At 36.7% G+C, this 17,444-nt stretch overlaps 4 protein-coding genes across 4 annotated transcripts; 1 reads left to right on the top strand and 3 right to left on the bottom strand.

Moving 5' to 3' along the window:
• Positions 1-1,046: 1,046 nt before the first annotated feature.
• MONOS_15890 (uncharacterized protein) lies at positions 1,047-1,355 on the bottom strand (the record flags this gene model as incomplete). Its single annotated transcript, XM_067868793.1, has 2 exons — positions 1,047-1,119; positions 1,177-1,355. The coding sequence occupies 2 exons, from the start codon at positions 1,353-1,355 to the stop codon at positions 1,047-1,049; spliced, it is 252 nt and encodes an 83-aa protein (XP_067733146.1).
• Positions 1,356-6,693: 5,338 nt separating this feature from the next.
• MONOS_17165 (uncharacterized protein) lies at positions 6,694-7,614 on the bottom strand (the record flags this gene model as incomplete). Its single annotated transcript, XM_067870059.1, has 1 exon — positions 6,694-7,614. One exon carries the CDS (start codon positions 7,612-7,614, stop codon positions 6,694-6,696), a length of 921 nt encoding a protein of 306 aa, XP_067733147.1.
• A 5,222-nt stretch (positions 7,615-12,836) lies between these two features.
• On the top strand, positions 12,837-15,092 carry MONOS_15888 (uncharacterized protein; the record flags this gene model as incomplete). Its single annotated transcript, XM_067868790.1, has 2 exons — positions 12,837-13,587; positions 13,738-15,092. The coding sequence occupies 2 exons, from the start codon at positions 12,837-12,839 to the stop codon at positions 15,090-15,092; spliced, it is 2,106 nt and encodes a 701-aa protein (XP_067733148.1).
• Positions 15,093-15,347: 255 nt separating this feature from the next.
• On the bottom strand, positions 15,348-16,643 carry MONOS_15889 (uncharacterized protein; the record flags this gene model as incomplete). The annotated part of the gene is made up of 1 exon (XM_067868791.1): positions 15,348-16,643. One exon carries the CDS (start codon positions 16,641-16,643, stop codon positions 15,348-15,350), a length of 1,296 nt encoding a protein of 431 aa, XP_067733149.1.
• Positions 16,644-17,444: the final 801 nt, after the last annotated feature.

Genomic DNA, 17,444 nt, shown 5'->3' on the forward strand with positions numbered 1-17,444 from the left:
AAATAATCTTCAAAACACTTTCTCCTCACTTTTGAATCTTTTCATCAAAAATATTTCTCTTCTCTCTCTTTCTTTTCCCTTTCTCTCAACCCACCTTCTCATTCCACTCCCTCCAATCAATCCCTCCTTTTTGCTCCAATTCACATTTCCTCTCTCCAAATTCAAAAATCACAGTCTCTTCTTCAACTCATTGAAAATCATCAGCACACCTTCTTTTTCACCCCCCTTCTCCTCAAATACCATCATCCAATGTTAAGTCCTTTCATTCCATTTGATTTGTAATTCTGTTCATCGAATTTCTTTGGACAAATAAAACATTTTGTATTTACTGTAAATGAAGAAGAAGAAGAAGAAGATGATGATGATGAATTAATTTGGCTGAAAACCAATTGCAGTTGTGTGGAAATGAATGTTATTTTCCGGTGAGAATAAAACAAACAACGAGCTCACTTCTATGCTTTCCTGTTCCTAATTAGGAAGTGTTGAATAATCATCCTTTTCTTCTTTTCTGATCTTTCGTGTTGCTTCAACAAATCAATGACTGTTCAGCGTCTGCCCAAACAGAATCCTCAGAAACAGCTGAATAACAACAAAATGACAATAATAAATAAGTGAAAAAATAAATAAAATAAAATAAAATAAAATAAAATAAAGCATTTGCACAAACTTGGAAATTCCATCGTAGATCCTTCATCATCTCAACTGCCTTTCGAATCATTTCCATTCTTTCTCTCTCTCTCTCTTTCTCTCTTCCTCTCTTCCTCTTCCTCATCTCCTTCGCTTCACAAAATAATTAACCCTCAAACACTCAAAGGCCAAACAACTCAACAAAAAGAATAAATAAATAAAAATTAAATAAAAATAAAATATATTTTATATTTTATATTAAATTTTTATTTATTTTTATGTTCTTGTTCTCCTTCTGTCGATATTTGCACCGCCCACTCACTCACACATACTCTTTTAGCCCTTTTCTACTGCCACTCCACCAGAAAAGCACCTCGACACATCGCGCTGCCCTCCCCTTCGCCTTCTTCTTCTCCTTCTCATTCTCCTTCTTCTTCTTCTCCTCCTTTCTCTGCACCTTTCTCTGTGCAATTAGACATCTGTGTGCTTCCGCTGAAGAAAAAGAAAAAAAAGAAATAAAAAATTAAAATTAAAAAAGATAAAACAAACCCGGCAAATACGCTTGTTGTAGCAAATGCCTGCCAGGCACTCTGACGCATCAAGAAAGACATCCCTCCTCTCTCTCTTTCTCTCTCTTTCTCTCTTCTATCTCTTTCTCTCTTCTCTGCTGCCGCAGAGCTGCCATAGGGAATGTTTGTGCATGTTCCAAACTCCCATTCCAATGCCATCTGCTCACAAAACACATCAAATGGACTGCATAAATTCAGTTTTCGTGGCTTTCTGCAGAAGGGCTATAATTCAGCTGAGCGGCTGATAAAATTGCAGCACACAGCCTCTGTAAGCAGCCGCTCTTAGACAGACCCCAAAATGAGTGCTGCAACTCCAACATGCAAAGGGCTCATGCCAAAATGGGTATCCGACCCGAAACCAGATAATTCTGAAGGCAATCGTCTTGTGTCCTTATCACAAATGCTCATCCATGCCAAACAAATCGGCACATAACGCGCATGCGACTTGGAAGGCCATAAGACTCTGGAAGAAATTAGCACAAAGCCATGCGCTCATATTATTCCATGCCTCGTGCAAAATTTGAGCGCAACGAAGCAAAAACAAAAATCGAACGAAAACATGCAAAAGACATGCGCAATTCGTAAAAATGAGCAAATTGATGCGGGGTTAAAGTTGTGTGCAATTTGTGGAATTCAACACAATTTGCAGAAAATGACGATGCTGCGTATCAAAAGAAGGCAAAGCAATCAGATGCTTCAATGCTGAAGGCAACAAAAAAAAAAAAAAATAACATACAAGGCACGCAACATTGCAATGAACGATTACAGCTTATGCTCTTTGCTAGGCTGCAGCGCTCCAACCTTTTGCACTCGTTCCCAGATTAAAAAATTTGTTTCTGCTGAAAGAGGGAAAAATAAAATGCTTGAGAAGCATAAGATAATAAACAAAAAGCAACTTCATACCACCTGCTTTTCAGTCGCCGAGCGTATGCCCAGAGATATTAAATTATTTGTAAAAAATTTTTTATTGATTTTGTTTCATTTCGTGCATACGCGCTCCTAACATAGAAATATCTGTTAAAAAGTCTTGACTGTCTCGCAGAATTAAAAGTGAAAACATTCAAGCATTCTTCATTGCGCATTGGCATTCTAGCAGCCTTGTACTTGAAAAAGGAATGTTTTCCAAATTCAAATAATTTATTAATGGTTGCATTTATCCATCATTTTCGCAAAATATAATTAACATGCACGAAAAGAGGGACCGCCAAATAAAATTTACCGCCAATTTGGATGCATTATTATGTGAGAGGATATATGAAACATGAAAAGTAATGCTGCTGGCCTTGGAACTGCGATTAATTCGATTGTTTTTTAATATTCGGAAAGCATTGGGCTGTGCAGCCACAAAAGGCTCGAAACTGCGATACAACGTATATTCTTATTTCTATTTTGGTTTTATTCAGTCAGAGGATATTTTATGTTTTTCTAGCCTTTTCGGAGCCAAAGCATCGAATGAAATGAATAAGATGGCGATTACGTCTTTGAAAACCTGAGCAACGAAGAAGACTCGAGAGGGATAATTGCATGCTCATAGAGGGCTAATGATGAAGAAGTTTTATGACCAGCTCAATTTGAGCAAAAACAAGAGAGAAGGGCAAAAATAGTAAGAGAAGAAACACGACAAAGTCAAAAGGAAGAATAAGAGTAATTTTTTTAGCCAGAATCGAAAAGCAAATTAAGGAACAGGGGCGAGGATCCTTTGCATAAAAAAAAGAGAGAGATTTTTTGGAAATGAGGGGTGGATTATTTGTATGCAGAGATATTTGCGATTTTCAGGAAAGATCGAGCTGATGTGAGCGAAGATATTGTTCGAAGCTGAACATCAAAGGTCTGTTGATTCAAAATTTAAGTTATTTTCTTTTTTTCCTCATCGACATTTGTTCATTTTTGCTGTTCTTCAAGGCGATTTCTCCTTCAATTTTGTTCTCATTGTTGAATTCACTTATATTTTCAGAGAATAATGATGAAACAAAGACTTATTTTAATTTTCTTAAGGGGAGGCACAAGCCGCACATGCGCATGCAACGATGTCCAAAAGGCCAAACAATGCAAATAGCCAACGGGAGCGAAGAGGGATTGCGGTGCATGTGTTTATGCAGCAAGACCAAAGGAAGCGATATGGATCAGAACTCCACGAAGAGAAGGAAGTTTTTGCCATTGCCCTTTCCTTTCCTTCTTTTTTCTCCTTCTTCTACCATTTCAGTAATTTCGAGTAATTTTGCGGATGATGCACGCAACAAGGTTGATACGTTCCTGCTGTTGAAGTACTTTGACTGGGATTGTTGACTGCATTTCAGAGCAAAAAGTCCAAGGAGCAGTTTCATATAAATGTCGGGTTCGATGAAGATAGTTTTCTTCGCGCTTTCGAAAATATGTTTTTTATTGATATTTTCCTTCTGACGCAGGAACGCCTGCTTGCAGCTATGCGATTTTTTCCACCAAAACAGCCAGCAATAATGAGGAGCCATTGAAGCGAATGTAATGATTTTGCCTTTTGTGTCTTTTATGCGATTCAATGAAATAATGTCCTATTTCTGGTGCAACATGGAAACTGCCTTTGACGTCTAACAATGGAACTGAAGCATTTTCAGAGCTGGCAGAATTACTGAGGATTGAGCAAAGGCAAAAGAAAATACAGGCGAAGACTCAAAGTTAGTTTTCGGGGAAATCGAAATGACGGTGGCATGTTTGCTTACGAAAAGTGCTTCTGTCTGCGAAGTTTGATGAGTGCGTAAGACAAAGATTAGCGATGGAAAGATTACCATGATGAATAAAAATGAAAAAATAGAGGAAGAGGAGCAAATGAAATTGCTTGTAGAATAAAATTTCGGCTGGGAAATGGAGTCAAAGGCATATTTTGACTCTGAGAAGACGCATATATTATTCATAGAGGCAAAACCTTCAAAATTGCATATAATTCTAGATTCGTGCTTGACAATTCCTTCGTCAAGTTCTTCATTTGCCATGAAATCCAGTAATTATAAAATCGATATGAACTGTTACATGCATTTTCTGAATTAGGAATTTGCTACGAAAAAAGAAAGAGAGCAAGAAAATCATTAAAATTTCAGCAACATCTTTCATTGGGCGATTTGTTACAAAACAGCAAAATTTGCATGCGTGCCACAGAAGCAAAGTGTGCAAAAGAAATGGAAACTCAAAATCTTTCGGATAAAGACGAAACGATGAAAACCGAAGGCAAATAATCGATGTAAACAGATGGCGCTCATCAAAGTTCCTGCTTTATTTGTTTTGAATTACGAGATTGAGAAGGATAAATACATCCGTGTATCTTTCATCAGGATCAGATGAGAATTTGAATTTCGTCACAGAAATCTAGTGTTATTCAGATTTAGCGTTGCTTTCATGTTGGATTTGCCAGGAAAACAAAAGATATGAAGAAGGAAATAAATTAGAAAAAAATGTTGACACGGTCCAAACTGGAAAGATAAGAATTTCATACGACACCAACAAAAGAAACAGGGAAATAGTGGAAGAAGAAGAAAAAACCAACGCAAATGAATTAACACAGCAATTTTTATGAAAGGCTCATTAGATGGACTTTTTTGATGCATTCAAAAATATGAAAAAGAGAAATGCTTTCTAACTGGGATTTGAGCGCATGAGGAATTGTTTGCAAAGTTCGCGCTTAGCTGATAGAGCTTGTAAAGGCAAAGACTTTGCACACAAACTAATCTTCCAAAAAGTTGAATTTTTTGGTAAATGAGATAATTGACAATGACTCGACCAGAAAAGAAGAGAAAGAAAAAGAAGAAAATAACGATAATGTGGAACGTGAAGTTGGAATCAACGGAGATAACTAGCATTGCGTAATTTAAAGGCTTATCTTTTGTTTCTCTTTTTCATCTGACATTTTTCAATATTTCAACATCAAATGAGGCATGTTCGCCTTCAACAATTACGTCAACCCAAACCTCGTGTTTGATGAGCAGTTGCTCATTCACTTCTGTTTGTGATGCATATGATGGAGGAATTGTTCATTCCCTCAACAACCCCTATGCCTCTTTGACTGCCTCAAACACCTCATTTATCGGTTGTTGTCGGACAAGAAACGTGAAATGTGAAGGAAATGCAGATAATAAGAAACAGCCAGGGAGGCAAAACGAAACAGAAAATGGAGAAAATTCATTTATTTGGTGCGAGTGGAATGGATCGAAGGCTACTGAAATGAGCGAAGATTATACAAAACAAGCCTCGAATGGAGGAGCAATATTTATGTATGGCTTAACGTCTGGTTCACTTACAGTTTCTCACTGCGCATTCAACGAGTGTTCTTCATATTGGTGTGGTGGAGGGATAATGTGCAATACCATCAGAGCAGTGACTATTGAAAGCAGCACTTTCAATTGTTGTGTCTCCACAAATCGATATGGAGGAGGTGTTTATATCCTATCTGCTTCATTTTGTGCTCGGGTGAGTGGATGCGAGTTCAAAAACTGTCAAGCGATTGATTATGGAGGAGGGTTGAAATTAGAAAATTTTCAGGTTTCAGAAACAGGATGCATTGGAACAGAAAATGGAGAAGGGGAGAGTGCGTGTGTGTTTGACTGCATTTTCACTTCATGCTCGGTTACTGGATCAAATGGAGGAGGCATGTATTGTGTCACTGTTCCTAATCAATTCAAAATGAGGAGCGTTCAGTTTATTTCGTGCTCAGCATCTACACATGGAGGAGGAATGAGATTATATCCTAATGCTCCAACAACACCTGATGATGGAATCTATTGTTATTTCCTTTTTTACCACGAGTGCAAATGTTCTAACAACCCATCTTACGGCCATGATGTTCATTTTAGCGATCGCTATAATCTGTATTTTGATTCGGGAAATCCGTTCTATGAATGTTACACAACAAACGCAGATGATCAGAGGGTATGTTATGGATATAATTATACGGATTCTAAGGGTTGGACATATGGTCAAACATCAAAAAAAAAATTGGCTGAAGGATAAGGCAATTTATGTGTCAGCGAATGGAAATGATACATCTCCACTTTGTGGGTCAAATGAATCAAATCCATGTCTGACAGTGAAGAAAGCGCTTGAGATGTGCGAGGTGCAGATAAGCTTGACAGTCACGCTGATGGAAGGGGATCACACAAGCGAGGCAACAACGATTGCGATTGGAACAAAGAAGATTTCGGTCATTGGGAGAGGCAAAGATAAGAGTTCGATTGGAATAGGGACGCTTTCTTTTTCTTCTTTTCCATCTTTGCTATAACTTTTTTTTTCCATTTTTCCTTTTTCATTTTGACTGGGCGATTTGTTTACGATGAAGCGGAAGAAGAGGAAGAGTCTGAGGAAGAGTGTGATGAAAAAGAAGATTAAAAAGAAGGGACTTTTGCGCCTGCTTTCATCCATTTCGTGATGCAAGAGATCTTCTATTGAAAGGAGCTTTTCACTGTTTCTTTATCAGAGAAATCGAATTCCTGATCCAGCTCTATGTTCTTTTTTGCTGAATAATAATGTTCACAGATTATATAAATGATGGTATTACTCCGATAATAATCAAATGCACAATGACACGAGTTGCATCTTCACAGGCAATTTTCTTCTTCCACGCATATACTGCACTCGGAAATGCGTCTAGAAATGCATTAAGCGGGAATTGTCCAATGATTGTATCGTTCCGATCGTATCCTACCAGCTCGTTGAATTTCATATTATCCCGCTGGATATTCAGTGTTGGGGTGCTTCTTGCCCAGCTTGCCGAATTGCTCCCATTGGCAAACACATAATTTCCACCAGACATTGCAGTGCAGCCTGAAATGTCCACATGCACGATCGAGAAGTCGTGCGAGCCATCTTCCAGATGCAGCATTATCCCGCCACCATTTCCACTGCAATTGCATCCGTTGAATTTTGTTGCTTCATTTGCCGGGGTTGATGAAGTCCCAACCTGCAACTTGCTTGATGATTTCAACTCGACCTTGATCCCACCACCACTTCCAGCCTTGCACTCGCATTCTTCGATTGTCACATTCTTGACCACAAACGTCTCTCCTGCCTTCACACTCTTTGCCACAACCACCCCATCTCCTTCAGTCAACTTCACATTCGTCACCTTCACATTCGCCAGCACGCTGTCTCCTGATGCTGTGGCTGTCAGATACAGTGCAGATGATAACAATGGCAACAATGAAGAAGAAGAAGAAGAAGGAGAAGAGAGATTCGGCTCAGAGAACAATGGTTTTGAGACATTCATATTTATGATCTCCACACCAACCATCGACAGCTGTGACAGCGGCACCACAAACACTGACGAAGACATCACATAGCCTCCAGTTTTACTCGTGGTGATCACAACATCCTCCAATGAGAGTGACCCACCTCCGTCAGACACCACAACCACACTCGGAGAAGAAGGACTTGAATTTGAATTGCAGTCAACCTTCATGTGCAATAAACCAAGGTGTCCTGTTGTCACACTGAACAACGTTCCTACTGCTGATGATGATGAAAGGGCTCCTGTTCCAATCGAACTCTTATCTTTGCCTGTCCCAATGACTGAAATCTTCTTCGATCCAATCTCAATTGTTGTTGTCTCGCTCGTGTGATTCCCTTCCATCAGCGTGACTGACAGGCTCACTTGAATCACGCTCCTTTCAACTGCAACACCAATGGTTCGGCATGCACTTCGCTCATCCAATCCACATAACTCTTCTGTGCTTCCTCCACTCACAGCCACAAATCGATTGAGAATCCCTCTTTTCAGCCAATCCTTCTTATCTGTGTGCTGATATGACCAAGCACTTGCAATTGCATAATTGTATGCATAGCACACTCTCTGGTCATCTGTGTTTGTGGTGTAGCATTCATAGAACGGATTGCCTGAATTCAAAAAAACATTATAATAATCAACATAATAAATATCGTGACCATATGGCGTATTTACAGAACATTTGCATTCATGGAAGAAAAGGAAATAACAATAAATCGTTTCATTTGGCGCTGCTGCTCGATTTGGATATAATTCCAAACCTCCTCCATATCCCAGTGCCGAACATGAAATAAACTGAATGCTCCTCATTTTGAATTGATTAGGAACAGTGACGCAATACATGCCTCCTCCATAATTGTTTGTCAATGAGCATGAAGTGAAGCTGCAGTCAAACACACACGCACTCTCCCCTTCTCCACTTTCTGTTGGAATGCATCCTGTTTCTGAAACCTGAAAATTTTCAAGAAGAAGTCCTCCTCCGTAATTAACTGCTTTACAATTCTGGAATTCACATCCGCTGATTCGGGTACATGATGAAATGATTTTCACATACAATCCTCCTCCGGCATTGTTTTGAACAGAACATGAATTAAAAACATTATTTTCGATTTGAACAGATTTGATTGTATGGCACATAATACCACCTCCACGACTGAATGCAAAGCAATTATTAAACAGACAATGCGAAACTGAAAGTTCTCCAGAATTGAGATTGTACATGCAGATAGCCCCGCCACCCGATATTCCATCTGAAACAGAATCGCTTGTTCCTGTTGTCTTCGATCCATTCCACTCGCACCAAATAAATGTATTCGCTCCATTATCTGTTGTGTTTTGTCTCCCTGGAGTCAACTTGACATCTGCATTTCCTTCACATACAACGTTTCTTGTACGACAACACTCAGCGAATGAAGTGTTTGAAGCAGACAAGGAGACCAAGGGATTGTTGAGGGAAGAGACAATCCCTCCATCATACGCATCGCAGAGTGATGAGAATGAGCAGCTATTCATAAAACATGTGGTTTGGGAAAAGAAATTGGCCAATGACGAGCATGCCCCATTTGCTGTTGAGATGTCGAAAAAAGTCAGATGGGAGAGGGATACAAAAGGGATGGAAGGTGAAGAGAAAAATTGGAAAAAAGATAAGAAATGCGATTCACTCACTGAAACACTCCTTTTTCCTTCGCTCATTTTCCTATGCTCGTCTCCTCTCAAAACTGCCTGCCATTACTCTTCTTCTATTTCAAAAATACTCTATTTTAGTGCATTCAATCTACATTTCTTTTCTATTTCCCTTCTCATTTCACATCCATCTCATCTCTTTTATTCTTTGCTTATCTTTAAGCAATATTGGCATGTATTTTATTTCAATGGGATATAATATGGGTCGGAATTTTGTGCTTTATGAATTTTGTTCCACACAATATTTACAAATATTTTTCTAAATTTTAATAGTTTTCCATATTTCTTTTTGCATTTAAATTAAATACTTATTATGATATAACAGCAGAAAAAGTTTAGAATAAAACGTCGATTTTTTCATGAATGCAAAAATTGTGTCCCATATTGTAAAGAAAAAATAAATATACGAACAATATTTATTAGTTAAGCACATTGTTTACTTATTTATTTGCACTTTGGCAAGTGGAACAGATTATTTCATAAGTTATAATTGTGTTGGGAAATGAAAATTTTTGAGAGTATTTTCATTTTCATGTAGCCAACATTTATTTGGAACAAACTCTAAATCAAAAAATATTATCCAAATTTTTTTCTTAACTTAATCTTATGAATCATATATTTTTATTCGAAAAAGCAAGAATTTCTTTGTTGTTTAGAGTTTATTCCAAGATCTGCATTATTACTAATAGAAATGATTTTACAAAATTTTGACAGAAGTTTTCGGTTATCAAAAATTCCATAGATAATAATAAATAATAGTGGCACACTTCGGGAAATGAGCCAGTTTTTGAACGTTCGTGCCATGAAAATAAGAAGGGTCAACTTTTTAATGGGACTTTTTAACTTATTGGCACATTTTTTTGTTTTGTTTGCCAACTGATAAAAAGCACGTAATTGCTTTCAGGACTTTAAAAAAACATTTTTGACAAGTTTTGTACTATTTATTATTGATTTGTATAATTATTACTATTTTCTATTAATTGAAAAATTGAGAATATTTGCTTTTATTTTTTAATTTTTGCTTTTTCAAGCTAACCAAACTTTTCTCAAATTTTTCAAATACAGTCTTAATTGGATATAATCACATCGAATACAATCACATTCGTTTATAGTCACATTTTTCCATGCACCGACATTTTTGGCCTATTTTTCATTCATTTTCTATCGCATATTATCACAAGGCTGAATATATATAATAACATTTTGTTTTATAATGTGTTCATTTTCATTGAAAAATCGATTTTTTTGATCATAAATTTCGATTTTTTGATTTTTCAGAAATATGTTTGAATTAGTCAAAATAATGTGTATTTATGATAAAAATTGTTCAATCAAGTAAAAAATGTGTATTTGTGAAAAATTTCCGAAAATGAAAAAATTGACTCAAAATAAAAATATTAATTCATTTATCTTTATTTTTTTCTGAGTAAAGCATCATCGTGCATAATCACAACCAGATATAGTCACAAAAAGTTGAGCAAAATCCGATGTGATTATATCCCGTTTTGACTGTAGTGTTTCAAAAACAATGAATATTCACCTTTTCACATTTCAAATCTTCAATAAAACCATTTCATTTTTCACAAAAACTTTTCATTTTAAGTTGTTTATAAAATGCACGCATAAAATTCTTTTTAATCTTTCTAATTAATTGGCAACATTTTTTTTGAATAATCACTTTTATTTTATTTTCTTGTTTTAAGAAAAATTGAATTATTTCATTGAATATCATTCTAACTTGTGAATTCTAGCAAGATTGGAAATATTTCCTTTGAAACACTATTTCTACAAATTGTGCGGTAGTTTGTTGTTAGAATGAAATTCAATGAAATAATTCAATTTTTCTTAAAACAAGAAAATAAAATAAAAGTGATTATTCAAAAAAAATGTTGCCAATTAATTAGAAAGATTAAAAAGAATTTTATGCGTGCATTTTATAAACAACTTAAAATGAAAAGTTTTTGTGAAAAATGAAATGGTTTTATTGAAGATTTGAAATGTGAAAAGGTGAATATTCATTGTTTTTGAAACACTACAGTCAAAACGGGATATAATCACATCGGATTTTGCTCAACTTTTTGTGACTATATCTGGTTGTGATTATGCACGATGATGCTTTACTCAGAAAAAAATAAAGATAAATGAATTAATATTTTTATTTTGAGTCAATTTTTTCATTTTCGGAAATTTTTCACAAATACACATTTTTTACTTGATTGAACAATTTTTATCATAAATACACATTATTTTGACTAATTCAAACATATTTCTGAAAAATCAAAAAATCGAAATTTATGATCAAAAAAATCGATTTTTCAATGAAAATGAACACATTATAAAACAAAATGTTATTATATATATTCAGCCTTGTGATAATATGCGATAGAAAATGAATGAAAAATAGGCCAAAAATGTCGGTGCATGGAAAAATGTGACTATAAACGAATGTGATTGTATTCGATGTGATTATATCCAATTAAGACTGTATTTGAAAAATTTGAGAAAAGTTTGGTTAGCTTGAAAAAGCAAAAATTAAAAAATAAAAGCAAATATTCTCAATTTTTCAATTAATAGAAAATAGTAATAATTATACAAATCAATAATAAATAGTACAAAACTTGTCAAAAATGTTTTTTTAAAGTCCTGAAAGCAATTACGTGCTTTTTATCAGTTGGCAAACAAAACAAAAAAATGTGCCAATAAGTTAAAAAGTCCCATTAAAAAGTTGACCCTTCTTATTTTCATGGCACGAACGTTCAAAAACTGGCTCATTTCCCGAAGTGTGCCACTATTATTTATTATTATCTATGGAATTTTTGATAACCGAAAACTTCTGTCAAAATTTTGTAAAATCATTTCTATTAGTAATAATGCAGATCTTGGAATAAACTCTAAACAACAAAGAAATTCTTGCTTTTTCGAATAAAAATATATGATTCATAAGATTAAGTTAAGAAAAAATTTGGATAATATTTTTGATTTAGAGTTTGTTCCAAATAAATGTTGGCTACATGAAAATGAAAATACTCTCAAAAATTTTCATTTCCCAACACAATTATAACTTATGAAATAATCTGTTCCACTTGCCAAAGTGCAAATAAATAAGTAAACAATGTGCTTAACTAATAAATATTGTTCGTATATTTATTTTTTCTTTACAATATGGGACACAATTTTTGCATTCATGAAAAAATCGACGTTTTATTCTAAACTTTTTCTGCTGTTATATCATAATAAGTATTTAATTTAAATGCAAAAAGAAATATGGAAAACTATTAAAATTTAGAAAAATATTTGTAAATATTGTGTGGAACAAAATTCATAAAGCACAAAATTCCGACCCATATTATATCCCATTGAAATAAAATACATGCCAATATTGCTTAAAGATAAGCAAAGAATAAAAGAGATGAGATGGATGTGAAATGAGAAGGGAAATAGAAAAGAAATGTAGATTGAATGCACTAAAATAGAGTATTTTTGAAATAGAAGAAGAGTAATGGCAGGCAGTTTTGAGAGGAGACGAGCATAGGAAAATGAGCGAAGGAAAAAGGAGTGTTTCAGTGAGTGAATCGCATTTCTTATCTTTTTTCCAATTTTTCTCTTCACCTTCCATCCCTTTTGTATCCCTCTCCCATCTGACTTTTTTCGACATCTCAACAGCAAATGGGGCATGCTCGTCATTGGCCAATTTCTTTTCCCAAACCACATGTTTTATGAATAGCTGCTCATTCTCATCACTCTGCGATGCGTATGATGGAGGGATTGTCTCTTCCCTCAACAATCCCTTGGTCTCCTTGTCTGCTTCAAACACTTCATTCGCTGAGTGTTGTCGTACAAGAAACGTTGTATGTGAAGGAAATGCAGATGTCAAGTTGACTCCAGGGAGACAAAACACAACAGATAATGGAGCGAATACATTTATTTGGTGCGAGTGGAATGGATCGAAGACAACAGGAACAAGCGATTCTGTTTCAGATGGAATATCGGGTGGCGGGGCTATCTGCATGTACAATCTCAATTCTGGAGAACTTTCAGTTTCGCATTGTCTGTTTAATAATTGCTTTGCATTCAGTCGTGGAGGTGGTATTATGTGCCATACAATCAAATCTGTTCAAATCGAAAATAATGTTTTTAATTCATGTTCTGTTCAAAACAATGCCGGAGGAGGATTGTATGTGAAAATCATTTCATCATGTACCCGAATCAGCGGATGTGAATTCCAGAATTGTAAAGCAGTTAATTACGGAGGAGGACTTCTTCTTGAAAATTTTCAGGTTTCAGAAACAGGATGCATTCCAACAGAAAGTGGAGAAGGGGAGAGTGCGTGTGTGTTTGACTGCAGCTTCACTTCATGCTCATTGACAAACAATTATGGAGGAGGCATGTATTGCGTCACTGTTCCTAATCAATTCAAAATGAGGAGCATTCAGTTTATTTCATGTTCGGCACTGGGATATGGAGGAGGTTTGGAATTATATCCAAATCGAGCAGCAGCGCCAAATGAAACGATTTATTGTTATTTCCTTTTCTTCCATGAATGCAAATGTTCTGTAAATACGCCATATGGTCACGATATTTATTATGTTGATTATTATAATGTTTTTTTGAATTCAGGCAATCCGTTCTATGAATGCTACACCACAAACACAGATGACCAGAGAGTGTGCTATGCATACAATTATGCAATTGCAAGTGCTTGGTCATATCAGCACACAGATAAGAAGGATTGGCTGAAAAGAGGGATTCTCAATCGATTTGTGGCTGTGAGTGGAGGAAGCACAGAAGAGTTATGTGGATTGGATGAGCGAAGTGCATGCCGAACCATTGGTGTTGCAGTTGAAAGGAGCGTGATTCAAGTGAGCCTGTCAGTCACGCTGATGGAAGGGAATCACACGAGCGAGACAGCAACAATTGAGATTGGATCGAAGAAGATTTCAGTCATTGGGACAGGCAAAGATAAGAGTTCGATTGGAACAGGAGCCCTTTCATCATCATCAGCAGTAGGAACGTTGTTCAGTGTGACAACAGGACACCTTGGTTTATTGCACATGAAGGTTGACTGCAATTCAAATTCAAGTCCTTCTTCTCCGAGTGTGGTTGTGGTGTCTGACGGAGGTGGGTCACTCTCATTGGAGGATGTTGTGATCACCACGAGTAAAACTGGAGGCTATGTGATGTCTTCGTCAGTGTTTGTGGTGCCGCTGTCACAGCTGTCGATGGTTGGTGTGGAGATCATAAATATGAATGTCTCAAAACCATTGTTCTCTGAGCCGAATCTCTCTTCTCCTTCTTCTTCTTCTTCTTCATTGTTGCCATTGTTATCATCTGCACTGTATCTGACAGCCACAGCATCAGGAGACAGCGTGCTGGCGAATGTGAAGGTGACGAATGTGAAGTTGACTGAAGGAGATGGGGTGGTTGTGGCAAAGAGTGTGAAGGCAGGAGAGACGTTTGTGGTCAAGAATGTGACAATCGAAGAATGCGAGTGCAAGGCTGGAAGTGGTGGTGGGATCAAGGTCGAGTTGAAATCATCAAGCAAGTTGCAGGTTGGGACTTCATCAACCCCGGCAAATGAAGCAACAAAATTCAACGGATGCAATTGCAGTGGAAATGGTGGCGGGATAATGCTGCATCTGGAAGATGGCTCGCACGACTTCTCGATCGTGCATGTGGACATTTCAGGCTGCACTGCAATGTCTGGTGGAAATTATGTGTTTGCCAATGGGAGCAATTCGGCAAGCTGGGCAAGAAGCACCCCAACACTGAATATCCAGCGGGATAATATGAAATTCAACGAGCTGGTAGGATACGATCGGAACGATACAATCATTGGACAATTCCCGCTTAATGCATTTCTAGACGCATTTCCGAGTGCAGTATATGCGTGGAAGAAGAAAATTGCCTGTGAAGATGCAACTCGTGTCATTGTGCATTTGATTATTATCGGAGTAATACCATCATTTATATAATCTGTGAACATTATTATTCAGCAAAAAAGAACATAGAGCTGGATCAGGAATTCGATTTCTCTGATAAAGAAACAGTGAAAAGCTCCTTTCAATAGAAGATCTCTTGCATCACGAAATGGATGAAAGCAGGCGCAAAAGTCCCTTCTTTTTAATCTTCTTTTTCATCACACTCTTCCTCAGACTCTTCCTCTTCTTCCGCTTCATCGTAAACAAATCGCCCAGTCAAAATGAAAAAGGAAAAATGGAAAAAAAAAGTTATAGCAAAGATGGAAAAGAAGAAAAAGAAAGCGTCCCTATTCCAATCGAACTCTTATCTTTGCCTCTCCCAATGACCGAAATCTTCTTTGTTCCAATCGCAATCGTTGTTGCCTCGCTTGTGTGATCCCCTTCCATCAGCGTGACTGTCAAGCTTATCTGCACCTCGCACATCTCAAGCGCTTTCTTCACTGTCAGACATGGATTTGATTCATTTGACCCACAAAGTGGAGATGTATCATTTCCATTCGCTGACACATAAATTGCCTTATCCTTCAGCCAATTTTTTTTTGATGTTTGACCATATGTCCAACCCTTAGAATCCGTATAATTATATCCATAACATACCCTCTGATCATCTGCGTTTGTTGTGTAACATTCATAGAACGGATTTCCCGAATCAAAATACAGATTATAGCGATCGCTAAAATGAACATCATGGCCGTAAGATGGGTTGTTAGAACATTTGCACTCGTGGTAAAAAAGGAAATAACAATAGATTCCATCATCAGGTGTTGTTGGAGCATTAGGATATAATCTCATTCCTCCTCCATGTGTAGATGCTGAGCACGAAATAAACTGAACGCTCCTCATTTTGAATTGATTAGGAACAGTGACACAATACATGCCTCCTCCATTTGATCCAGTAACCGAGCATGAAGTGAAAATGCAGTCAAACACACACGCACTCTCCCCTTCTCCATTTTCTGTTCCAATGCATCCTGTTTCTGAAACCTGAAAATTTTCTAATTTCAACCCTCCTCCATAATCAATCGCTTGACAGTTTTTGAACTCGCATCCACTCACCCGAGCACAAAATGAAGCAGATAGGATATAAACACCTCCTCCATATCGATTTGTGGAGACACAACAATTGAAAGTGCTGCTTTCAATAGTCACTGCTCTGATGGTATTGCACATTATCCCTCCACCACACCAATATGAAGAACACTCGTTGAATGCGCAGTGAGAAACTGTAAGTGAACCAGACGTTAAGCCATACATAAATATTGCTCCTCCATTCGAGGCTTGTTTTGTATAATCTTCGCTCATTTCAGTAGCCTTCGATCCATTCCACTCGCACCAAATAAATGAATTTTCTCCATTTTCTGTTTCGTTTTGCCTCCCTGGCTGTTTCTTATTATCTGCATTTCCTTCACATTTCACGTTTCTTGTCCGACAACAACCGATAAATGAGGTGTTTGAGGCAGTCAAAGAGGCATAGGGGTTGTTGAGGGAATGAACAATTCCTCCATCATATGCATCACAAACAGAAGTGAATGAGCAACTGCTCATCAAACACGAGGTTTGGGTTGACGTAATTGTTGAAGGCGAACATGCCTCATTTGATGTTGAAATATTGAAAAATGTCAGATGAAAAAGAGAAACAAAAGATAAGCCTTTAAATTACGCAATGCTAGTTATCTCCGTTGATTCCAACTTCACGTTCCACATTATCGTTATTTTCTTCTTTTTCTTTCTCTTCTTTTCTGGTCGAGTCATTGTCAATTATCTCATTTACCAAAAAATTCAACTTTTTGGAAGATTAGTTTGTGTGCAAAGTCTTTGCCTTTACAAGCTCTATCAGCTAAGCGCGAACTTTGCAAACAATTCCTCATGCGCTCAAATCCCAGTTAGAAAGCATTTCTCTTTTTCATATTTTTGAATGCATCAAAAAAGTCCATCTAATGAGCCTTTCATAAAAATTGCTGTGTTAATTCATTTGCGTTGGTTTTTTCTTCTTCTTCCACTATTTCCCTGTTTCTTTTGTTGGTGTCGTATGAAATTCTTATCTTTCCAGTTTGGACCGTGTCAACATTTTTTTCTAATTTATTTCCTTCTTCATATCTTTTGTTTTCCTGGCAAATCCAACATGAAAGCAACGCTAAATCTGAATAACACTAGATTTCTGTGACGAAATTCAAATTCTCATCTGATCCTGATGAAAGATACACGGATGTATTTATCCTTCTCAATCTCGTAATTCAAAACAAATAAAGCAGGAACTTTGATGAGCGCCATCTGTTTACATCGATTATTTGCCTTCGGTTTTCATCGTTTCGTCTTTATCCGAAAGATTTTGAGTTTCCATTTCTT

The sequence above is a fragment of the Monocercomonoides exilis genome (genome assembly GCF_001643675.1).
Source record: "Monocercomonoides exilis strain PA203 chromosome Unknown scaffold8-1962414, whole genome shotgun sequence".
NCBI classification, from domain to species: Eukaryota; Preaxostyla; order Oxymonadida; family Polymastigidae; genus Monocercomonoides; species Monocercomonoides exilis.